Source organism: Alligator mississippiensis, chromosome 8, assembly GCF_030867095.1.
Source record: "Alligator mississippiensis isolate rAllMis1 chromosome 8, rAllMis1, whole genome shotgun sequence".
NCBI lineage: Eukaryota > Metazoa > Chordata > Crocodylia > Alligatoridae > Alligator > Alligator mississippiensis.
In genome coordinates this window covers 20,999,595-21,020,290 of record NC_081831.1, presented here as the reverse complement: position 1 = coordinate 21,020,290, position 20,696 = coordinate 20,999,595, and the positions used below count along the sequence as shown (strand labels likewise).

General features: G+C 46.1%; 1 protein-coding gene across 2 annotated transcripts in view; it reads right to left on the bottom strand.

Moving 5' to 3' along the window:
• The window catches only part of PIK3R5 (phosphoinositide-3-kinase regulatory subunit 5), a 107,538-nt gene that overhangs the window by 25,326 nt on the left and 61,516 nt on the right, over positions 1-20,696 (bottom strand). For both annotated transcript variants that reach the window (XM_006277031.4, XM_019485717.2), the window contains exons 3-7: positions 17,624-17,724; positions 7,602-7,670; positions 6,521-6,659; positions 2,446-2,515; positions 223-397 (exon numbers count right to left, since the gene is read on the bottom strand). In XM_006277031.4, the coding sequence (XP_006277093.1) occupies positions 223-397; positions 2,446-2,515; positions 6,521-6,659; positions 7,602-7,670; positions 17,624-17,724 (554 nt within the window). The remainder of the gene's footprint in view (positions 1-222; positions 398-2,445; positions 2,516-6,520; positions 6,660-7,601; positions 7,671-17,623; positions 17,725-20,696) is intronic.

Below are 20,696 nucleotides of genomic sequence, written 5' to 3'. Positions count from 1 at the left end.
AAGTAGCAGTTTCTGAACTGAACAGCTGTGAGATCTCATTCCACCTTACAATTCATAAGACAATTTACATTCACTCAGCAAATTTCACTCCCCAGAAGAGCACTACTCCACTATGGAAATGCAGGTGCCTCTGGAGCAAGGCTGACCACTATTAGCCTGCAGAAGCCTCACCCCGCATAACAGGGACAGAACTGCTGGGCCTCAGTACAAGGCTCACTCTACCTTCAATACTTGACATAAGCTGCTTAAGTCGTACTGATTTCCAAAGTTGGCCTGATAGACGTGTTCAATTAATGTGACAACAGTGCTGTGCTGCTGCTGCTCGGTGCCACTCAGCTTCTCAGCAATGGACAGGAAATCGCTCTGAATTTCGGAGGGGTTCAGCAGCAGCACCGTTCTGAGGATAAAGGAGATGGTGGTAAGTGAATCTGATAGAAACTGAACTCTTGCTACCATGGAGATTAAACAGCACCTTCCAAAATGGGCCCCAGTTACAGCATTACACTAACAGTCATGTTACCTAGTACTTGTATTGCTCACAAGATATGGGCAGGGAGGAAAATTGGGCAGCTTTTTGCAACATTTGGTAAGTTCCATACTATTTAATAATAGACTGGCTTCTGGCTGCTTTACCACTCCATCCAGGAAGAGCACAGACCATTTGCAGATACTTCCTCAGCCTGACAAAGGACGTTTGTGCCCGAAAGCTTGCTAAGAAGAATTTTTCCAACTATTTGAGTTGGTCTAACAAAAGATACCAGATTTACCCAAAGAACCTTATCTGCCTATGCCCTTGGACCAACGTGGCTACAACCTATACCCCTGAGACTATTTAATAAGACACCCACTAGATGGCAATAGCCTTCCATATTATAAAAACAACATGCATTGGTGAAGGACAATCCTTACCGTCCCCCTTTACCACTCACATAAAGCAGTAATGGGCTCTCTTTTGTTCTGCACACTTCTGTATCGTCAGAGATGCCACGTACCAATTAATTCCACTCTCTTAACCTCAAGCAGAGACAAGGCAAGTGCCGTGCAACTTTCCTTCCTAACCCAGAGAATTCTTGCTCTTCAGCTTCCTTTCAACACAAGCTGCAGACTGTGCCTAGACAAGATATTTTTCTGGTGCACAGGTTGGACTGGGAACACGAAATTTATGTTGCCAGATCCAAATTGGGAACTTTGTTATGCAGACACTGCTATGGCCATTTTAATGAATTGGGAAATATGCTTCCCCCTGTAGTGTAACTTAAATGTCTGGGGGCCCCCTAAGAGGAGGCCCCCTGAACTTGAAACTGGGCTCCACACTGGTCCAGCAAAGCACTTAAAGCGGGTGTTTAACTTTATGGAGCTGAACAGTCCCATTAAAATGAATGTGACTTATTTTAAGTTGAAGTTTTCAGAATTGGAGACTGATGCAATCCAGAGCCTCAGGCAATGGCTGCAGGTTCTTTATAAACCTGGGTCTTTGTTTATACACATTTCTTACACTGGTACAGCTATGCTATCTGTCAAGTGCTCATTTCTTTGTGTGGGGGGGATGTTTATTAATTAGATAGCCTAGTGAAGTCCCTAGAGTGCCTGCAGTTGTACCAAAATAAAGGTGCCAATCTGTTTTATTCTCTTTCCCATACAAGAGTACTGGTATAAGCACCTTTGCCACGTTATAACTGCATCCAGTCAGGGGGGGACATGTACTGCTATAACTGCACCAGCAAGGTTCATGCAATACAGAGTTTTGTATTTAGACACACCCTACCTGAAAAATGTGCAGAGCAGGGACAGGAGAGCTGCCACACCTGCCAGCAAAGGGCTGTGACTAATGGCTAACCAGGGTGAGGGCAGCTCTGTGTTATGATTTTCATATTTACAAATGAGGGCAATAGTACCAGGAGGAAGGGACTGAAGCTCAGATAACATCCCTCTAACCTCATTCACATTCAGAACCTCCTGCCTCACTGTTTCCTTGTACAAAAGATGGGTTTTTACTGACCAGGTTTAAACCCTATCAAAACCTTCTTCTAGGGATGGATTCAGTTCTTCCCTGCATTCAATCCCCTCTTTTCCTTTCTAACAGGTACCTCAAAGCATCCATTCTCTCGCATGCGCAGAGATCAGCCAAGGCAATTCTCTGTACAGGAACTGATCAGCTAAGGGGATACAGCATTACAGCAAGCATGTATTGACACAGAATGGTTAGGGACCCAGAATAACCACTATGGAACCATTAATTTTTTTATTTTATTCTTCTCAACCTTCAGCTTGGTGTTGTTTTCCTATTCCTCCCCCTCTACAAAGCCACACACATCTAGTCACTACAGCTGCTACTGCATGGAGAACAAAGGGTACTCTGGAACGTGTCATGTATTTGGAGAGAGTCATGTACATTAATTCCAAGGCCCTGCAAATCCCTGTTCCTTTTCCCTCAACTGCACTTACATGGTGGAGCTTTGGTAGTTCTTCACGAACAGCCCCTGCTCTGTTCGCACCAGCCTCTGGTATGAAATACCTGTGAAGAAAAAGAGGAGCATTTAAAAAACACAGCAACTCTTATCACATGCACAGCAGGATTCTCTTGGCCCCAGTCATGTATAGCTTTGCTTTATTACATGGTGCCAAATTGGTCAAGTCAAAAGATTAGGCTAGGAGCCTGGCATCCATTTAAGATTCCTTGCCTGCATTAAGAATTCAGATCAAGGAGCTATCACATGTGCTAACATTGCTCCTTCAAGTCCTAGTGTAGACAAATCTTTAACAGATAACTTGTGTACAGACTCACACAGCCCTCCAGATGGCAGACTATACGGTGAGGGGAAGAGGAGGCAGAGGTTTATGGTGAAACAAAAGATGTCACAGTAGAGGTGACATCTCCAGCACGCAATAGCTATGGAGAGGGAAGTGAAGGGGTGGTCAGGACTAGAAAAGGATATGCAAAATATAGGCTAAGGACTGGAGTGATGGGGTGAGCACTTCTCTAGTGGGAGGATCACACTCTGACAATCATGGGAGAGGTGGGAAGGAAGTGAGATGTGCTGGGGTGAGATTCTGAGGGACCCCTGCTATCAAAGGCAATCACATCACAGTTCATGCTCCTGTTTAAGGTCTAGCAACAGTGTCCCAGAGGCAAATAGTGCCTTATGTCGTTTCATGGGCAACCTGTACAATTCTAGACTGATGCTTTTGTACACAGTTTAATGCAAGCAACCTTGCTTTGCAGAACAAAATGCATTGATACCAGATTTCAGATTATACCACAGTTTATGGAATTGTGGGCAAATATTGACAGCAGCTTTGACTTAGTTAAATATTTACCTCTTAGCTCAATAAGGCTTTGCCTTAACCTCATTATAAGTCAGGGAGTTTATAGAACAAGTCTATCAGGTCTTGGTTGGATTTCCAGCAGACAAGCATCGTATTCACAGAGCTGCCACTCATACCGGTGCCAAATGAAAGCAGAAGGGCCAAGGACTGGATGTGCCATGGATATGTTACAGGTTCTCACCCCATATGGGAGTCCCTTTGGCTTACATTTAGCACCCACTATCATGCATCAATGGCATGCTGTCTTTCTCTATGGTTGACAAGCTGCATTCTTTTTTGCTGGATGCAGAAAACCACCCATTTGCCTTGGGAACATGAGCCAAGTTATTCTTGTGCACCTGTATCATAGTGATGACAGCAAGATATAATTAAGCGTCCTAGAGATTAATTAAAGGCTCCTGGGCATTTATTACCCAGCATACTTCAGGTCTGTTTAAAGTAGGCTTCCTGTATCTGACTGGTGAAATGGCACTCAGAAAGTCCAAGTTTGTAAACTGGTATAATAGCAATGATTGAACACACAGATGATTCTAGCTAACTCCAGGGAGTTAATGGACTCCAACCATCTACAGGACTACCAGGCTGTTTCATCCTTCAAGGGCTCCACTTGCATTACAGGCACATCACAGCTCCCTGTTGTATAGAAGATTAATTGACTGGTTTCAGTACGGGGCCACAGCTGAGCCAAGAGAGGACAGAGGTCAACCAGCCTAGTTCAGACATCAGGCTCTTATCAGGACTGAGACAAAACTGGAGCTTGTTCCAACCCACCTCTCTCTACCCTGCTCAGCTCCAGTCACCTGCAGTACTGTGGCTGTTCAGTGCATCAGGCCCTAGGGCTCGGGTCTGAAAACCAATTGTATTGGAGCTTCCCAGATTGAACCTTACTTCACAGTTGCTCACTGTAAGCGTATCCGTGACTCTGGCTGGAAGGGGGAAAGGGGCTACAGTGAAGGATGGATGAGAGGCTCCGCAAAGGAAAGAAACTAGGGTTGTCATCACAGCAAACCTGTCAGGTTTCAGCCTTGAAGCTGGGGCCTCAGTCTGACCAGGATGGCTGCTCATCCCAACATGCCCCCCTACCACTGACCACCCAGCTGTGCTAGGCTGGCCTGAAATGTCCATCAGGGCCTAGCCCTCCACCTACCCGCCCGTCACTAGAGTGGCCAGTTAGGGTCAGGGGTTGTGCCACTGCAAGTGGAGATCACAATACAATCTCCTGATGGGAAAGTGTAACCCACAGCCAGTGCTAGCTGTTAACCAGCAAGCAGAGGTATTTCCAATGAATGCTGGCCCCTGCAATAAAACAGGTAAGTATCCTGGATAAGTGCCCAGCAATGAGTTACCTAATGAGTATCACTTCACTGCTTCTGTGTCCTACCAGGCTTTCCTTTTGGTCTGCGTTGTTTCCCAGCTAATAGTTTTTTTGCCTCATGCTTTTTTCTTATCTTCACTGTTCTCAACTCCTACTGAGTTCTCACTGCATGTTTTTATGGGAGCAGCACTCATCATGGGGATTCACAGGTTTCATGGTCAGTGCAACCCAGTCTGTCAGGTTTGGTTCTTACAAGGCCATTAAAGGCAGCATGGAAGTGGTGCAGTCAGAGAGCTGCAGAGGGGACCCATGGAGATGAGCCAGAAATGACTGTGGTGTACTGGAGAGCTACCCAAACTAGCTTTAACCCATAGCTTAGGTACCAGTAGCAGCATAGCCAGAGCAGCATGGAGCTCAGCGCATGCTTATTTACCTTGCTGAGAACTGACAGCAGTGCAGGAAAATCCAAAGGTAACCAAGCTCTTTCTACATTTCTGGCTACTTGTATGAGAGCAGATACAATGTTTTTCATTCTTTGCTTCTCTTGAAAACATCTTCAATCCAATCCCATTTCTGGTATCTCTAAAATTTTACTCGTATTTAAACCCTGGTTAAAATCACCACTTAACCCCTCAGCAAAGGCTAAAGGAATTTTTGTCAACTCTCTGCCAGGTAATCTGCAGTTGCTGGCATTCACTGCCACCAGCATAAACTGAATCCCTGGCTAATATCTTGGTTAAGCAGCATGTAGCAATCCCTCCTCTGTTCTACCCGATTGCTTTAGGATCTCTGTGGCCTTCTCTAGGGCTCTGTCTCCCCTAGTAAATCAGCTAGGAGACTGATATCACAAGCCTTTAATGAAACAGCATCTCACCTGCCAACAGTTTTAAATGCTGTGCCACCTAACTCTGTTTACAGCTAATCTAATCCATGCCAATAATGCATCCGTTGTTAAATAGTACCCAGGGGTTAAATGGTGATTCGTCAGGTGTTAAATTCTAAAACATATTCTAGTGCTGTACTTAAAATAATCATTCTCTGCATCCTTTCCTAACATTTAAGATTTTGTAATGGCCTCTTCTCTTAATTGGAATGCCTGTTTAATAAGGAATACTGAGCCACCAGCACATCTTAAAGCATGAGGAATACATGACTGTACCCCAAGTCCCATTACAAGGTAATAACAGCTTAGCCACCAAGAAGTGGCTAGGACTTTTAATGAACTATTTGAAAATATTTATACAGCAGCACACTCAAAGCCTAAATTTTCAGTGAATGGATTCATTGTTATCACCTAATTATACAACTGTGTTCCCAAAGCATAGTTAAGGGTGAGGTGGAACAGCAACAGGAAGCAACTAAAGCTGCTTTACCATGCAAAAGATACTGCCAGAACAAAGGGGCTACAGTGGAAATGTTCATGTCTTTAACCCGTAATGATCAGAGTGTCTGACTGAATTTATCACTCTCATGGACACTCCCATTTTAGTTTGATACAGTGCTAGATTCATACACAGGCCGCTGGAAACCTAACCCTGTCAAATGTAGCTTGGAAGAGAGCTGGCATCCAATCTATGTTGGGTCACCAGCCGAAGCAACTCCATGGTCTCAGCTACAGGTCCTCCTAGCTGACAATGGTCCCCAACCAAACACCGATTTACAAATGCCATAGAACACAGAGCAAATGGTAACAAGTGGTCCCACAGTTTGTTGCATTATGGTATACTGGACCACAGGAGTGTGTACTTCTGGTCAGTAAAGAAGGACAATCAAAATACTTGACTCCATGTGTCATGTGTCCCAGTTAGCTATCTGCAAGCCCACAAAGGACTAAATGACTAATGACTCTGTAAAACAATGGATAATTTGGGTTCCTACCTGGGGCCTTGAGTTCATCACTGATAAAGGTCAGGAGCTCCCGGAAGATGTCGCAATATGGCACAGGCCAGGTAAGGAAGTTGTGGTAGATGCTAATGGCTTTGCGAAGAAGGTCTGAGTCTGAGGGAAAGTGAGGAGTCTACAAGGAAGACATAAATGGAAGAAGGTTTATATTTAGAAGTGGACTGTGAATGCAGTCCTGAAGCCTTACATACCCAAACCACTCAGACAGACCCAGATCTTCATGGGTTCCAACACACACTCCAAGACTCAACAATGAAGCATCAGACTGAGCTGCTTGAAAGCAAAAGGAAAAGATGATGCCATGCAGACCATTAGTATGACCCTTGAGGTCCCTTCCAACCCTATGATTCTAACATGAAGGGAAAACAGGTGGCTCAGACCAGCAGCCCATCTTTTCCAGTATCCCATCTGTGACAGTGGTCAAAACTGGACACTTCAGACCTTGGAAAACCTTACACAGCAAGGCTACTTTTCCTCAGCCTCCATCAGCTACTGCCTAATGCCCCGAAGTAGCAAAGTTTCGCTCTCTCATAAAAATGCATTCTAAGCAACCATGAAACCACAAATGCCTAATCCTTTTATGAATCTTTCTCACCTCTTGGCTGCTTTAAGTTCTTTCAACAATGATTTCCACAGGATGACTACTTTGTATTGAAAAAAATCTTTTGTATATTTCCAAATATCATCTCAGTTTCATTAAAAGTTCCCTTTGACTCTGTATTCTGAGGAATGGGAGTGGATGATTTACCTTCTCTGTACATACATTATCTTATATACTTCCTTCATGTTCCTCCTCATCTCATCTCATCTTTAAAGTTAAATACATGTGTAAACTCTTCTCATCTCCAGTCATACAGCAGTTTCTCCAAGCCTCTGATACACGTTACCTGTTTTCAGATCCTCTCTGTCTTTAAACTGAGATTACCAGAACTAAGCCTTTTAGATGAGGATATTCAATGGATTTGTACAACAACATGATGTGCTGCTTTCAGACTGGGTAGTGCTCCAGCTCTCAGCACAGCCCTAGAAGCTAAAGATTAAACACTTTGGAACTTACACACAGGACAGCAGAGTAGAAGAGCAGAGCCAATGGAGTGAGGAGGTCATAGTCACAATCATCTTGGACCTGCAGGAGATACATGAAAACAAAAGGGTAAGCTGTGTTACTTGTTTACTGGAATACCTAAATGCCACCAGTTCATTTTACATAATGAAACTAACAGGTAGTAAGTTTAAAACTAACAAAAGGAAGGTCTTTTCACATGGCATGTAATTACAGTGTGGAACTCTGCCACCAGATGTTGCAGAAGTTGGCAGTTTAGCCAGATTCAAAAAGAGACACTACAAATTCTTGGAGGTTAAGGGGTATCAGTAACTACTGAACGTGGGAGTTAAAGATGCAGCCTCTGAATCAGAACTTCCTAGACCTTAAATGCTGGAGGCTGCAAATGAAAGAGGAACAGTGGAAAAAGACTTGGTTATACTCAGCTCACTCCCCGCCCGTTTCAGCATCCACTCTCTGCTGCTGTGTGACAGACACTGGACAAGAAGAACCTATGGCAGTGCTTATGTTGGGGGATGGAAGCTTGTAAGAAACCATCCAATGGTCAGATTTATCTAAGAGTCTCACCCACTGCCCCATGCAATGGTATCAACGTTTGTCTACACAGGGAAATATCTTGGCACAATAGCTTGTGGAAAATAACTGTTAAACACTAACTCCCCCAATGAACACTGATTCTGAACTGAAGATTACCTTTGTGTGAGACAGCTTAATCCATTCTGTAAATTTAGAGCCACAAATTTGGCAGGATCTTTCTTATTTTCACTTTTCAGACAATGAACTGATTGGACTTCACTACTCTATGTAGCAGCCAAAGGGCATAGATTCAAGTCAAGCTGTTTCCAGGCATTTTCCAGTGGAAGAGCAGGGGAAAGAAGAGGGAGAAACTAGGTTCCTCGTGGGATGGTAAACAAACTCTCCACCCACAGGGAAACCAATTCAAAGGGAAAGATACCAGAAGCAGCAGCATAATTCAGGGGAAGGACTAGACAGGCTAAGTTGCCTAGAAGTTGTGGAATCTCTTTCATTGGAGGTTTTCAAGGAAAGGTTAGATAAGCATTGGTCAGGGATGATTTAGGAGTAGAAGTGCCTGGAATAGGTTGTGAAGTGCAACAGGTGGAACCCCAGGAGAATGCCCTACACAAATCACTTAGAAGAGCTCTGCAGCCCAGAGCAGGCAGAAATTGGACAGGACCATGCTCAGCAATAGGAGAATAAGCAGAACTCCACAGCCAGCTTGGTTATGAAACAAGATGAAAATATCTTGGTTAAATTTATGGAGGGGATAGATTGATAGAAAGGGGAGCTCAGGTTCTCTAGTCATGTGTGGAGTTGTGATTGTAGTCCCATGTTGCAATGCACAGTGGAGGGTGCCTGGTTATTCCATGCTTCTGGGCTTTGTTGGCTGCCACATGGGGCCAGGAAGGAACGTCCCCACTCCTGTTGCATCCATTCTATTTTTTTCCCCTTCCTTAGAAGCATTTGGTGTTGACCATAGCCAAGACTGAAGATTTGCACTGAGATATGTGATCCTTCTGTTGAGACCTAAAAAAAACAAAACCTCAGAGATTCCTGGCTAAAGGGTCTGTCTCCTCTTCTCAGGTTCATTTGTACAAGGAAGGAATTTTATGGTCGCATTGGAATGAACTGTAGGAGTTTTTGCCTTCCTTTGGAGTGGGAGATACTGTCCTCTTTCTTCAATGCCTTGAGTATTTTAATAAATTACTTCCTGTCCCTACACTGGCAGGACACTAACGGTGCCCTTGTCCCCCTGCTTTACCTGGGACAAGTTAAAGGGTGTTTTTGATGTTTAGGGCATTATGCCTGGTAGTTGTGCATGAGGACTGTTTCCCAGGTTTTTAATAATAAGCTAGACAAAAACTCATGTGGAATGATTTAGATAGGGATAACCCTGCCTTGAGAGCAGGATGTTAGATTAGATGACCATCCAGCCCTACTTCTCTATGACTCTGACTTTGATTCTATAATGTGTGGAATACAAGGAATCCAACCAGGTAACAGAAGGAATGGCAGGTGACTTATGTAACTAGGCAGCAGTGAAAACTGATGATTTGCCAAAAACTCTGACTGTGACCATTTTGCAGGCTAGAATTTTCACTAAAGAAATTCACAAATGATTATAAAAACATGTGATAACAGAGTGATCTGTTCATGGACAACTGGAGAAAGAGGGAAACTACAAAACATATCAAATAAAAGTTTGTCATTATTATAGCTACATGACTGTCAGTTCCAACCATTCAAAAGTTAGGACTGAAACTGTGATTTAAAAATGTTTCTTGAACACATTTTATCAGCTGTCTCAATTTTGAGCTGTTAGGGTGTTTGGGGATCATAGTTTGAAGGTTCACTCTTTATCCATGGGATAAAGATTTTTTTCCCCCCCCTTAAAAACAAAAGGTTGAGATTCTTATCTAAATCAAGTGAGTCCATTAGGGCTGTGTGAAGCTTTGATCCCCAATTCAATTCAGCGGAGATTTGGCCCGGTTCGGTGGCGGAATCTCCGAATCCGAACTGAATCAGAGGACCCCTTAATCTCTCTGAATCAATTAGGAACCATCTGAATTGATTCAGACAGATTCGGTGATTTGGACGTAGACACAGCTTTAACTGGTTTTTCTACATACCTCTGGGTAGCAGGGGCTCTGCACGGTGCAGTGCTGAGGCAGATGCAGCGTCCCACAGAAGCACGGAGGGGCAGCATGCTTGGCAGCAGACCCAGAACTGGACCAGAAGCACTTCCTGTCCACTTCTGGGTCTGCCAGGGAGCATGCAGTGGGGTGGGGGGCTCTGTGCCCCCCTGGCTCAGCTACTGGTGCCTTCTGGGTCTGGGGGGGCACCCGGGTTCCCCCTGCAGCCAATTGCTAGGCTGGAGAGGTGCGGGGGGGGGGGGGACGACCCCCCCTCCCCCCCCCCGTACGCTCCCTGGCAGACCCAGAAGTGGACTGAAAATACTTCTGGTCCACTTCTGGGTTCGTTGCTGAGCACGCTGGGGAGTCCCCCCATGCTTTGTGGGATGCTCCATGCGCCCTAGCACCGCACCGATTATGAGCTGTGCTGCTACCTCAAGGAACGTAGAAAAATACTTAAAGTTGTGCCTGTGTCCGAATCGCTGACTCACAGAATCAGCATCAAATCTTCAGATTTGGCTGAATCGAATCAGGGACAGTGATCCAAATCAATGGATTGAATCACTGTCCCCAGTTTGGGTTGAATCTGAATCAAATATGGCTCGTTTTGCACAGCCCTAGAGTCCATGATTTGGGGCTTTAAGAAAAACATCAAACATTGTAAAATTCTTAATAGAGAGATTTGGCAATGTTTTTGCTGTGAATTAATTGCTCACCTGTACTCAGAGGTTAACACCATCATTTCCTGTGTCCCTAGATGTTCCTTGGAAGTCTTCCATCTATGTCCTGCCTTAACCCTACTTAATTTGTGATGCCATCAGCTCTCACATCACAGGGTGAAAGTGTTGCTGGTTAATAGATCAGCACCCCTGATGTCTCACTTCCCAGGCTTCATTTGATACATCAAATCTTAGCAACCTGCTGTTTATTACAGTTTATTGTTCATAGGTCAAAACCTATTTCTAGTTACACAGCAAGCTCAGAATAGTCAGAGCAAAGCTTCTGTTAAAACAACAGGAAGCCATCCATTTCTTTTGAATTGGACAAGCAAAAATGCTTAAACAAGAGGGGTCCTCAGGAAGCCCAGCCTCATAAATCCTAGGCTACCAGGCAGACTGGAGCTCTGTCCCATGACACATGTATACCGGGGCTCCTAGAATCTAATAGCTAGGATCTCCCTTCCTGGCTTTCCCCTCACAATAGGCAGCACACAATGGATAATGAGACTGGAATACAGGCTGCTCCCTGGACAGGAGGCTGGTTGCTATTGTGGAACAGAGGTCATGCACATAACAGGACTTCAGGAAGTAGGAAATCTCCCTTGTATCTTGCAGTGCTATTCAAAGTGCAGATGTTCAGGCTCATTCTCCTTCTCAGTGTAGCTCCACATCCCTTTTCTCTGCAGTTCCCACATAGCAGAAGGAACCAAGATCCAAGGAACTGCTCTATATAGGGATGGCCCAAGTCCAACCAACCTGCTGCCAGAATGAGGTGCTTGTGTCATGTGTTACTGGAACCCCAAAAATACCCAAACAACATTGCAAAACTCAAATTGCTTCAGACACGGAAGCTGACACCTTTCCAAGCTGGAGTTGGAGGTGTAGCTCCTCCATCCCAGTCTGGAATGGGGGCAACAGACAGCAAATCAGATGCAATTTGGAGGACGTTAAAACAGATTTAACTAGCTCAGGTGCTACAAGACAATGCAGCCAACTGAACAGAAATCCTGCATGCTTAACGGCAGCTTCTCTTTCATTGGTCATAGGAGTCCAGCATCTTAAAGGCTTCCCCAGGAGAAAGAAAGGAGATGATCCAGTTGTAAGCACTTTGAGGGAAGGAGGAAACAGTTTTCCCATGCACCAAAGCCCTATCCATGTGACTGTGCCCATGCTAGGTCTTGTTAAAGGAACATGACATTTTGAACTGCTCTGTACAATTCAGACAGAGCAACAGGCATATAACTCATGTTTATTAATTTGACTGACACAGCATATTCCTGTTTGAAAGTTATCTGTTAAAGAAATTACAATTTTCTTGAATTTGCTATTGAAAATTATTTGCCAAGCAATACTCATCAGTAATTCTTAGATCAGATTTAATTTTGTCCTTGTCTGAAATACACAACACCTATAGACTGTTCATCAGCTTCGTAACACTTTATAACAAATACTTTATATTTGAAATTCAAGCCATTAGTGAATTTTGATAAGCCAGACAGTACATGATATGATGATGTTTCATGACTGGATGTTCTTAATTCTAAAAATCAGGTGTCAATATTCTCATTTAGGAATTCAGTATTTACATTTTGTAACTATTCTCCATTATTCACTTAAAAATTCACTTTTCTGAACCCTTCTGGCAGCAAATCTATTTGAAAAGAACATTCATAAACAATGAACACAAAAGGAGCACAAATTTATTAGCAGGGAACTATTTTTTAAATTGAACTTGCTATCACAGGGATCACTATTGTTGTTTGGCACTACTCATCACTGTGGCTTAATCACAAGCCATGATACCAATATACTACAGAATCATGTTCCTAACAACAGATCTTTGCCCAAAGGTCTACTAATAATTTTTCCTTCCCATCTGAGCGTCACAACCCAAAGTTGTGATTTGTTGTTTGTGTGTGCTTCGGCAACGCTAAATTATGTTCCCGCTAAAATTACAGTTTCCTTGCACGGTGGAGTTCTCTGCTGCGGGAGAGAACTCCGGTGCAACGGGGGATTTCCCGCCAATTTGCAGCTTCTTTGCAGGGTGCATTTCTTTTGCATCTCGGAGATGCACGGTGCAAAGGAGTTCCTGCCATTTGTATTTAGATTCGCGCCACGTTATTGGCTGGTTCTAAATGTAGGCACACGTGGCGGCTAGCTATTGGCTTGCTAGCCATACAAAAGGCTTGGGTAGTTTCCGCCCAAGTCAGAGAGAGAGGAAAACTGGAGAGAGACAGAACTCGCCAGGAGGAGGAGACTTCGCGCTGTGTGAAGATCTCTAAGCGATGTGGACCCTTGCAGACCCAACGCGCCTTTCTTAAGCAGGCAACAGAGGTCTAAACAGCCTCTGGCCTCTCCCCGTCGCCGAGCGCAATCCTAGACGTATCCCTATCCTATATACCCAATTTTCGAACCCACGGAGTCTTAACAGCTCCGGGGGACCTGGGAACCAAACAAAACCCACAGAGATTCAGCCACTCTGTGAGGAAAGAATTGCCAAACCCGCGGAGCCTAAACCACTCCGGGGCCAAAGAACCGAGTTTGTCAGAGTCCTCCAACGAGGACTCAAGCGGAGCTGCACCTGGAAAACTGTCCAGCCTACACCGCGACCGTCTTGGGTGTAAGTAAATAATCTTTTCAATCAACCACTACGCCTCTGTAACTAATTCTAGCTCGCGCGTACCTTACCGCCCCGCGGTTTTCTCCAGCCCCGCGTGAGCAAAGACGGGCCCGGCTCGCCCCCGGCCCGCACACTGAGCAATAATCTGTAGAAACTAACGTCTTCTGAATGGAGGGTAGATGGTGTACCAAGCCTATTTTGGAAGGCATTTCTCTAGCAAATGCACTGTGAAATAACCAAGCACCAACACAGCAACTGGTTACACACCAATGCTGAAAAGTCCTCTCACACCCCTAAGCTTCAGATTCTTCTTGGTATTGTTAGTGGGCACAAAGGCTCCAGTCAGGATCACGGCTCTTATTGCGTTAGGTGTCAAGCACACTCAGGGATCCAAATATCTGAAAGGCCGCTACAAAGAGGAGGGAGAACACCTTTTCTTCCTCACTTCAGAGAATAGAAGGCAGAGTAGTGGCTTGAAGTTGCAGCAAAGTAGGCTTGGCTTGCCTATCAGAAAAGACTTATTCACTGTTAGAACAGTGCGGCAGTGGCATAGACTGCCTAAGGAAGCTGTGGCATCTCCTTCATTAAAGGTTTTCAAGAAGAGATTGGATAAGCTTTGGTTTGGGATGATCTAGGAGTAGCAATGCCTGGACAACAGTTAGAAGCCCTGGAGACCCCTCTACATTAGGGCCAGTCAATTATTTTGGCTGGAGCGCTATGTAATAAGTTTTGGTGAGTTGTTGAGGGCTGCAAGGGTAGCCCCGCCCCTCCATAAGTGTCCCACCCCCCCTGGTTGCCATCTTGGAACCAGAAGTCCCACCCTTAACACAGAAGTACTCCTTTTGGGACTGCAAGGGGGAGGGGTGTTACCATCTTGGAACAAAAAAACCCACCTAAAGTGTATACTAACAATTGCACATCTACAATAACATTTTAACTTTATTTTTAAAAATATTTTTGTCCCGATTTCTGTGTGTTTTGTTGTGTATATAGAGGTGATTGCATAATAGCTCAAAATGAAGCCTTACTCTTGTACATTGTGGGGGGTGTGGGGGCATGTGGAGGGGTGGGGGGGTATAGGGTTTTCTTGGGTTGCAGTGGGTGTATGTGTGTGTGTGTGGGGGGGGGCGGGTATGACATTTGTAGGGGGCTGTGTGTCTGTGTATGTCAGAGGTGGGGAAAATACAGCCCACAGACAGCAACAACAGGGCCCGCCCAGCCCCTGCCTAGCAGGGACTTCTGGCCTGGGACCACGGAGCTGTTCGTGGCTGCACTGGCATGGGAAATTCAGGTAAGAAGTGTGGGGGGGAGGCAGGGACGGACCACAGGGATCACCCTAGTCCTTGGGGCTGGGCCAGCTCCTGCTGAGCCCCATGGTCTGGCCATGCAGCCAGGAGCTGGCAGGCAGGCGGGAAAGTGGTGGCAGGGAGGAATGGAAGCAAGCAGCATGCAAGAGCATGGGGCCTGTGCTGGTGTCAGTGCCAGTGGGGCCCAGAGTGAGGCCATAGGAGCATGGGGCATGGGCTGGCAGGGGTCTGTGGAGCCAGGCTGGGCTGCACTAGTAGGTAGAGGGAGGATCTGACCTGGCTACGTAGAGCCCCTGCTGGCCAGGACCCTGCGCTCCTGCCGCCCTGCTCCGGGCCCCACCGGTGTGGGCCCTGCATTCCCATCTGTCTGCCACTGGCTCTTGCATACCTGCTCACTCCAGGTGCCCCTGCCCCAGCCCCATGGTACAGGCAGGGGCCAGTGTGCTACCCCAACCTTGCATGCCCTGTGCTCACCCATCTGGACTGAGCAGCAGTGGCAGGAAGTGAACTGGTGCTCAGCGTGGGCGAAAAGTGCCCCCCGCCCCCCCATGGCCGGTGCTTCCTGCTGCAGCCGCTTGCAGCCCTGCTTCACCGTCGCCTCTGTGCTGCCCAGTGCAGCAGCAGTGGCCATGTGGAGCAGCCACAGGGCAGCACAAAGATGGTGGTGAAGCAGCTGCATCACCGCCTAGCACAGCGCGGGCTCCAGGCCAGCAGCCACAGCAAACACTGCCTGGTGGCCATGAGCAGGGGGCTACTTTCCTCCACGCTGAGCAGCAGTTTGCCAGAACTCGACAGCTTGCCAAAACTCAGTAAGCAGCCCTTCACCCGAAATAATTGCCTGCCCCTGGTGCATGTAGATGTGGGGTGCAGGGGAAGGCATCACACAGTCCCCAGTTACAATGTAGGGCTCACGGGACTCTGGCTCTGTGCCTCCATGTGGGGCTCCCAGCTAGAGTGCCAGGAACCCCATGCTGAGGTACAAGCCGGCCCTGTCTGATGGTGCAGGAATCCTCACAGCTGCATGGGTTTCATCTGCAACACCAGGACCCACACGGAGTTGGCCAGGTCCAGCCGTGCAGCACACAGTTCCCTGCTACAATGCTGGGACCCACACAAAGCCAGCCTGGCCCACCCCGTCCTGGCCTGATGGTGTGAGAACCAAGAAAACTGTGTGCCACTGGGCTGGACCAGGCCAGGCCAGCTCTGTGCTGCACCGGGTCCCAGCATTACAGGCAGGACCTGTGCGACATGGCACAGAGCTGGCTGGCCCAGCTAGGCACCTCCTGGCAACGCACAGTTCCCAGCTGTGTGGCCAGGACTGCAGAACACAGCAGAAGCCAGCCCAGTCCCTGCAGTTCCCAGCTGGCTCTTGCTGCTGCCGGCCCTGGCCCTGGGGCCCTGTGCTCCTGCCTGCCCACTCTCTGTCACTTTCCCTTCCCCTCTGCTTGCCATTGCTGTCCTTCCCCTGCCGATTTCCTTCCTTCCCTGCTCGCCGCCACTGCTCCCTGCCCCCAGTCCACCCACCGCTCTGCAGCGCGCCACTACTGACTGCATGGCCAGGACAGCAGGAGTCAGCCGGGAACCGCAGGGGCTCGGCTGGGCTGGGTTGGCTCCTGCTACGGTGACAATCCTCCCTCCCCACTTTCTTATCTGAGTTTCCACTCTCAGGCAGGGGACAGCCCCATGGTTGCTAGGCCAGAAGCCTCTAGGCAGAAGCTTCTGGTTGGGGGCTGGGGAAGGGCCAGGCAGGCCTTGCTCCTGCCACCACTGGGTCCTACTACCAGCTCCTCCTGGGTCCTGCTGCCGCTGGCATCTTGTCATCTTTGACAGGTAGCCACAGGAGGATAATAATTAAGTTTCAAAATTTTATAGGGGCCCCATGGGCCAGATATAATGGCCTGGCAAGCCAGATGCAGCCCACAGGCCATATTTTGCCCACCCCTGCTCTACATGAATCACTCAAAAAAACATGCAAAGAGCTCCGCAGCCCAGAGCAGGCGGACATTGGAAGACTGTGCTCAACAGCAGAAGAATGAAGCAGAACTCCACATCTGGATGGGTTATGAAGGAAAATTAAAACAGCTGAGATAAGTTTATGGAGGGGATAGGATGGTAGAAAGGGGGAGTTCAGGCTTTCCAGTGACAATATATGATATGTGGAGCTGTGTTTGTGGTCCCTGGGTTACAGTTCAGAGCAGAACATGTCTGAGTGATTATTGTATGCTTCTGGTCGTGTCTGACTGCCATATGAGGCCTGTCGAAATCAAACTGGATCCTTTGCAATTGGTATCAAAGGGTTTTAGACCAGGTTACAAAGTAACGTTAGCTTGATAACTGTCTTATTGATCATCACACCAGGAATTGAACTGTGTACCTGAAAGTATGAGCTATTATAGTTTGACCTAAAAGGCCAAGGCCCCATGAATGGGGCTGTAGCAGATCTCTATTCCTGTGGATTGGGCATCCCATAATAGATATTATGGCAGTGACTTATACTAGCATTAAAAATAACCATAGTCCAAAACCTTTCACACACACACCACAACTCTTAAATAAAACTCAGAAAGTGGGATTCCATAGCAGGACATAAAATGCAAACTTTGTAGCAGGACATAAAATGGTATGCATGCCAGACTACATGTGAAGAGGAAAAATGCCCCTCCTCCACAGCCTCCAGGCTCCTCCTTACTGGAGAAGCCTTTGCTCTTACTAACTTTACCTCTTTGGTTTTCTGCAGGATTTTCTCCAGGAGAATGAGGTAGTTTCCTGCATCTCGGCTGACCAACTCCTGCAGGCTCCAGCAGTTGAGGCACAGGCCAGCTATGAAAGGAGGAAAAAAAACAACACAATTCAAATTTACCATATACGCAACTCAAGAGGTAGCAGTGGGAGTACAGAGGTGGTATGGATAAATTATTTGATAAGGGGCTATCACTTACTTCAGTGTAGAGTTGGAAACCCTAAATCCCCATTCTGTTCAATAAGGTTCTTATCTCATCCTAATCATGGTAGATAGAGTGCTCTCCAGTTTTTGTGAGTCATGTATCATAATGTACATGTGGTTGGTTTTCTCTTTTATCATCTGCCCAAGGAGAAGTGCGTGTATGTGGTGGAAAATTTGCTTTAGGGGAGTTTTATTCTGTGTTTAAGTGCCCACACTGTTCTGCATTCATGTTAGAGGAAGGACGTCAGAAAGGTTAATGTGACACTGATGATCCTCACTTCCTGAACAGTTTGCTCTGCGGGGCTATACAACCGATATATGACAGGTCCATTGCAGGGCTGGAGAGGCCCGTCTCCAGCCAAGAATGTTCCACTGTGCCACATGAGCAAAACTTATTTCAGAACTTTAGACTCCTTTACTCTGACTACCTGGCCACCTTGACTCAACGGTGGTAGCTCAACTGTGGCATGGGAGTTATGCAATTAATAAGTGACTGACAATAATGGGAGTTATTGAATACTGTTGGGTTCTAAGTCTCTCATTAGTTATCATAAGAACACTGCACAACTCATCAACCAGCAGATGGTATATCAAAGAAGTCAGAGGCATAAGAAAAATCTAGAGGAAGGTATCCCAGGACAGAGTTCCCAGACAGACAATACTTCCAATAAAACAAGACTGAAAATTACTTTTAGACAAGACACTCAAAATGTCTCAGGGCTCAAACAGCCATGCTCACTGAGGCTCGGACAACATTTATTTCTAGTAAAGGATTTCTAAATTAAAAGCAAGACCAACAAGATGAGAAAAAGAAGAGTCATCATACAAGATGGCCAAAAGCTTTTTCTGTCCAAACCAACTGAAACTTCATCTCCATCTCCAGACATGTACTTTCTTGTTGTTGAATCCTGGCAATGGCAATGCTGCAGGCATATCCTGGTTCCTCAGCTTTTTCTGATCAGATCATCTCTATCCTTATATGCTCCCAGGTGGCTGTCGAGGAAAAGCTAAGTGCTGCTCTATTTTACTCAGGGCTGCATGCTTCTAGAAGATGTGCCTTTGTCAGATAGTCATAGTCATTTGGTTGAAGACAGTTCCCAAAGAAAGCAACTGGTAGAATAAAATCTCCATCTGAGAACTATTGCAGAACACCTGTCTTGTAACTGGCAATTGTATAGCCCCACAGAGCAAAGCTGCTTGGAGAATTTAAATTCTACTCAAGACTGCATTAACCCCTTCATTGTCAGCTTGCCCCTTCCTGCTTTTAGGCACTATCTAGTATATTTGGGAAGTATTAATATCTGGAATATTAGGAAGCACAGCTGGTAGTTAATAACTCATTCCATTGAGAAACACTTGTGTGATTTAAAATACAGTTTTGTTTGGAAAAATTGTTCTAAAAGGGAGACTATGGACTCCTTATCTACTGGAGCTATGTGACTGTGGATCAAATGTGTTTGGGTGACAAATAAAATGATTTTTTTTCCCCTTAACTGTTGGCCTTGCAAACTCGCTAGAGAATCTGAGAACACAAGCTGGACTCTTGTGTTATGCAACATTGGTGACTACCACAGACATAGCCACAATGTTATGTTGAGTTGAGCACTTCTCTACTCCTAAAAGGAAGGGGTTGCTATGAGGCTTAATTCACAATTGTGTAAATATGCAAACAAGACAGGATTCTAGTTCCCCAATTCCCTCCCTCGTTGCTGCAGTGTCACTAAAATGTAAAATGCAGTAAAACTGTAGTAAAACCTGATAGCCATGCCAGTGCCCATGCCAACACACATCATTCTGAGCAGGGCAATAGAGCAGACCTGCAGAGTAGTTGACACAGTCATTTCTCTAAGCCCTCTGAAGACCATTGCCTGTAAGATCTTGTAAAATATGCCATTTAAAGTACACTTAGTTCCCATTCATTTTTAAATTTCCTTTAAATCGGTATATGGCTAAGCCAGAAACTTCGATCTGCATGGGAGGGGTCTGAGCAAGCAGTCTAGCAGAAATCATAGAATCATAGAAAATTAGGGTTGGAAGAGACCTCAGGAGGTCATCTAGTCCAAACCCCGGCTCAAAGCAGGTCCAGCCCATTTAGATCATCACACCCAAGGATCTGTCTACCCAGGTCTTAAGACTTCCAGGGATGGACATTCCACAACCTCTCTGGGTAACCTGTTCCAGTGTTTTATTAACTTCCTCGTGAGAAAGTTTTTCTTAACAGCTAATCTAAACTTCCCTTGCTGAAACTTGAGACCACTGCTCCTTGTTCAGTCATCTGTCACCACTGAGAACAGTCCAGCTCCATCCTCTTTGGATTGGAACCACCTTCAGGGTAGTTGAAGGCTGTTATTAAATCCCCCCTCAGTCTTTTCTTCCCCAGCACAGTTCCCTCAGCCACTCCTCATAAGTCATGTGCCCCAGCCCTCAAACCATTTCTGTTGTCCCCTGCTGGACTCTTTCCAATTCATCCCCATCCTTTCTGTAGTTGGGGCTCAAACTGAACACAGTACTCCAGATGCGGCCTCACCAGTGCTGAATTGAAGGGAAGAGTTACTCAATCTGTTGGCAACACTCCTACTAGTGCAGCCCAATATGCTGTTAGCCTTCTGCAATAATGGCACACTGTTGGCTCATATTCAGCTTCTTGTCCATTGTAACCCCCAGGTCCCTTTCTGCAGAGCTGCTGCTTAGCTAGTCGATCCCCAGTCTGAACCAATGCATAGGATTGTTCTGTCCTAAGTGCAGGACTTTGCACTTGTCCGTATTGAACTTCATGAGATTTATTTTGGCCCAGTCCTCCAATTTGTCTTAAGTCTTTCTGAATCCTAGCTCTACCCTCCAGCATTTC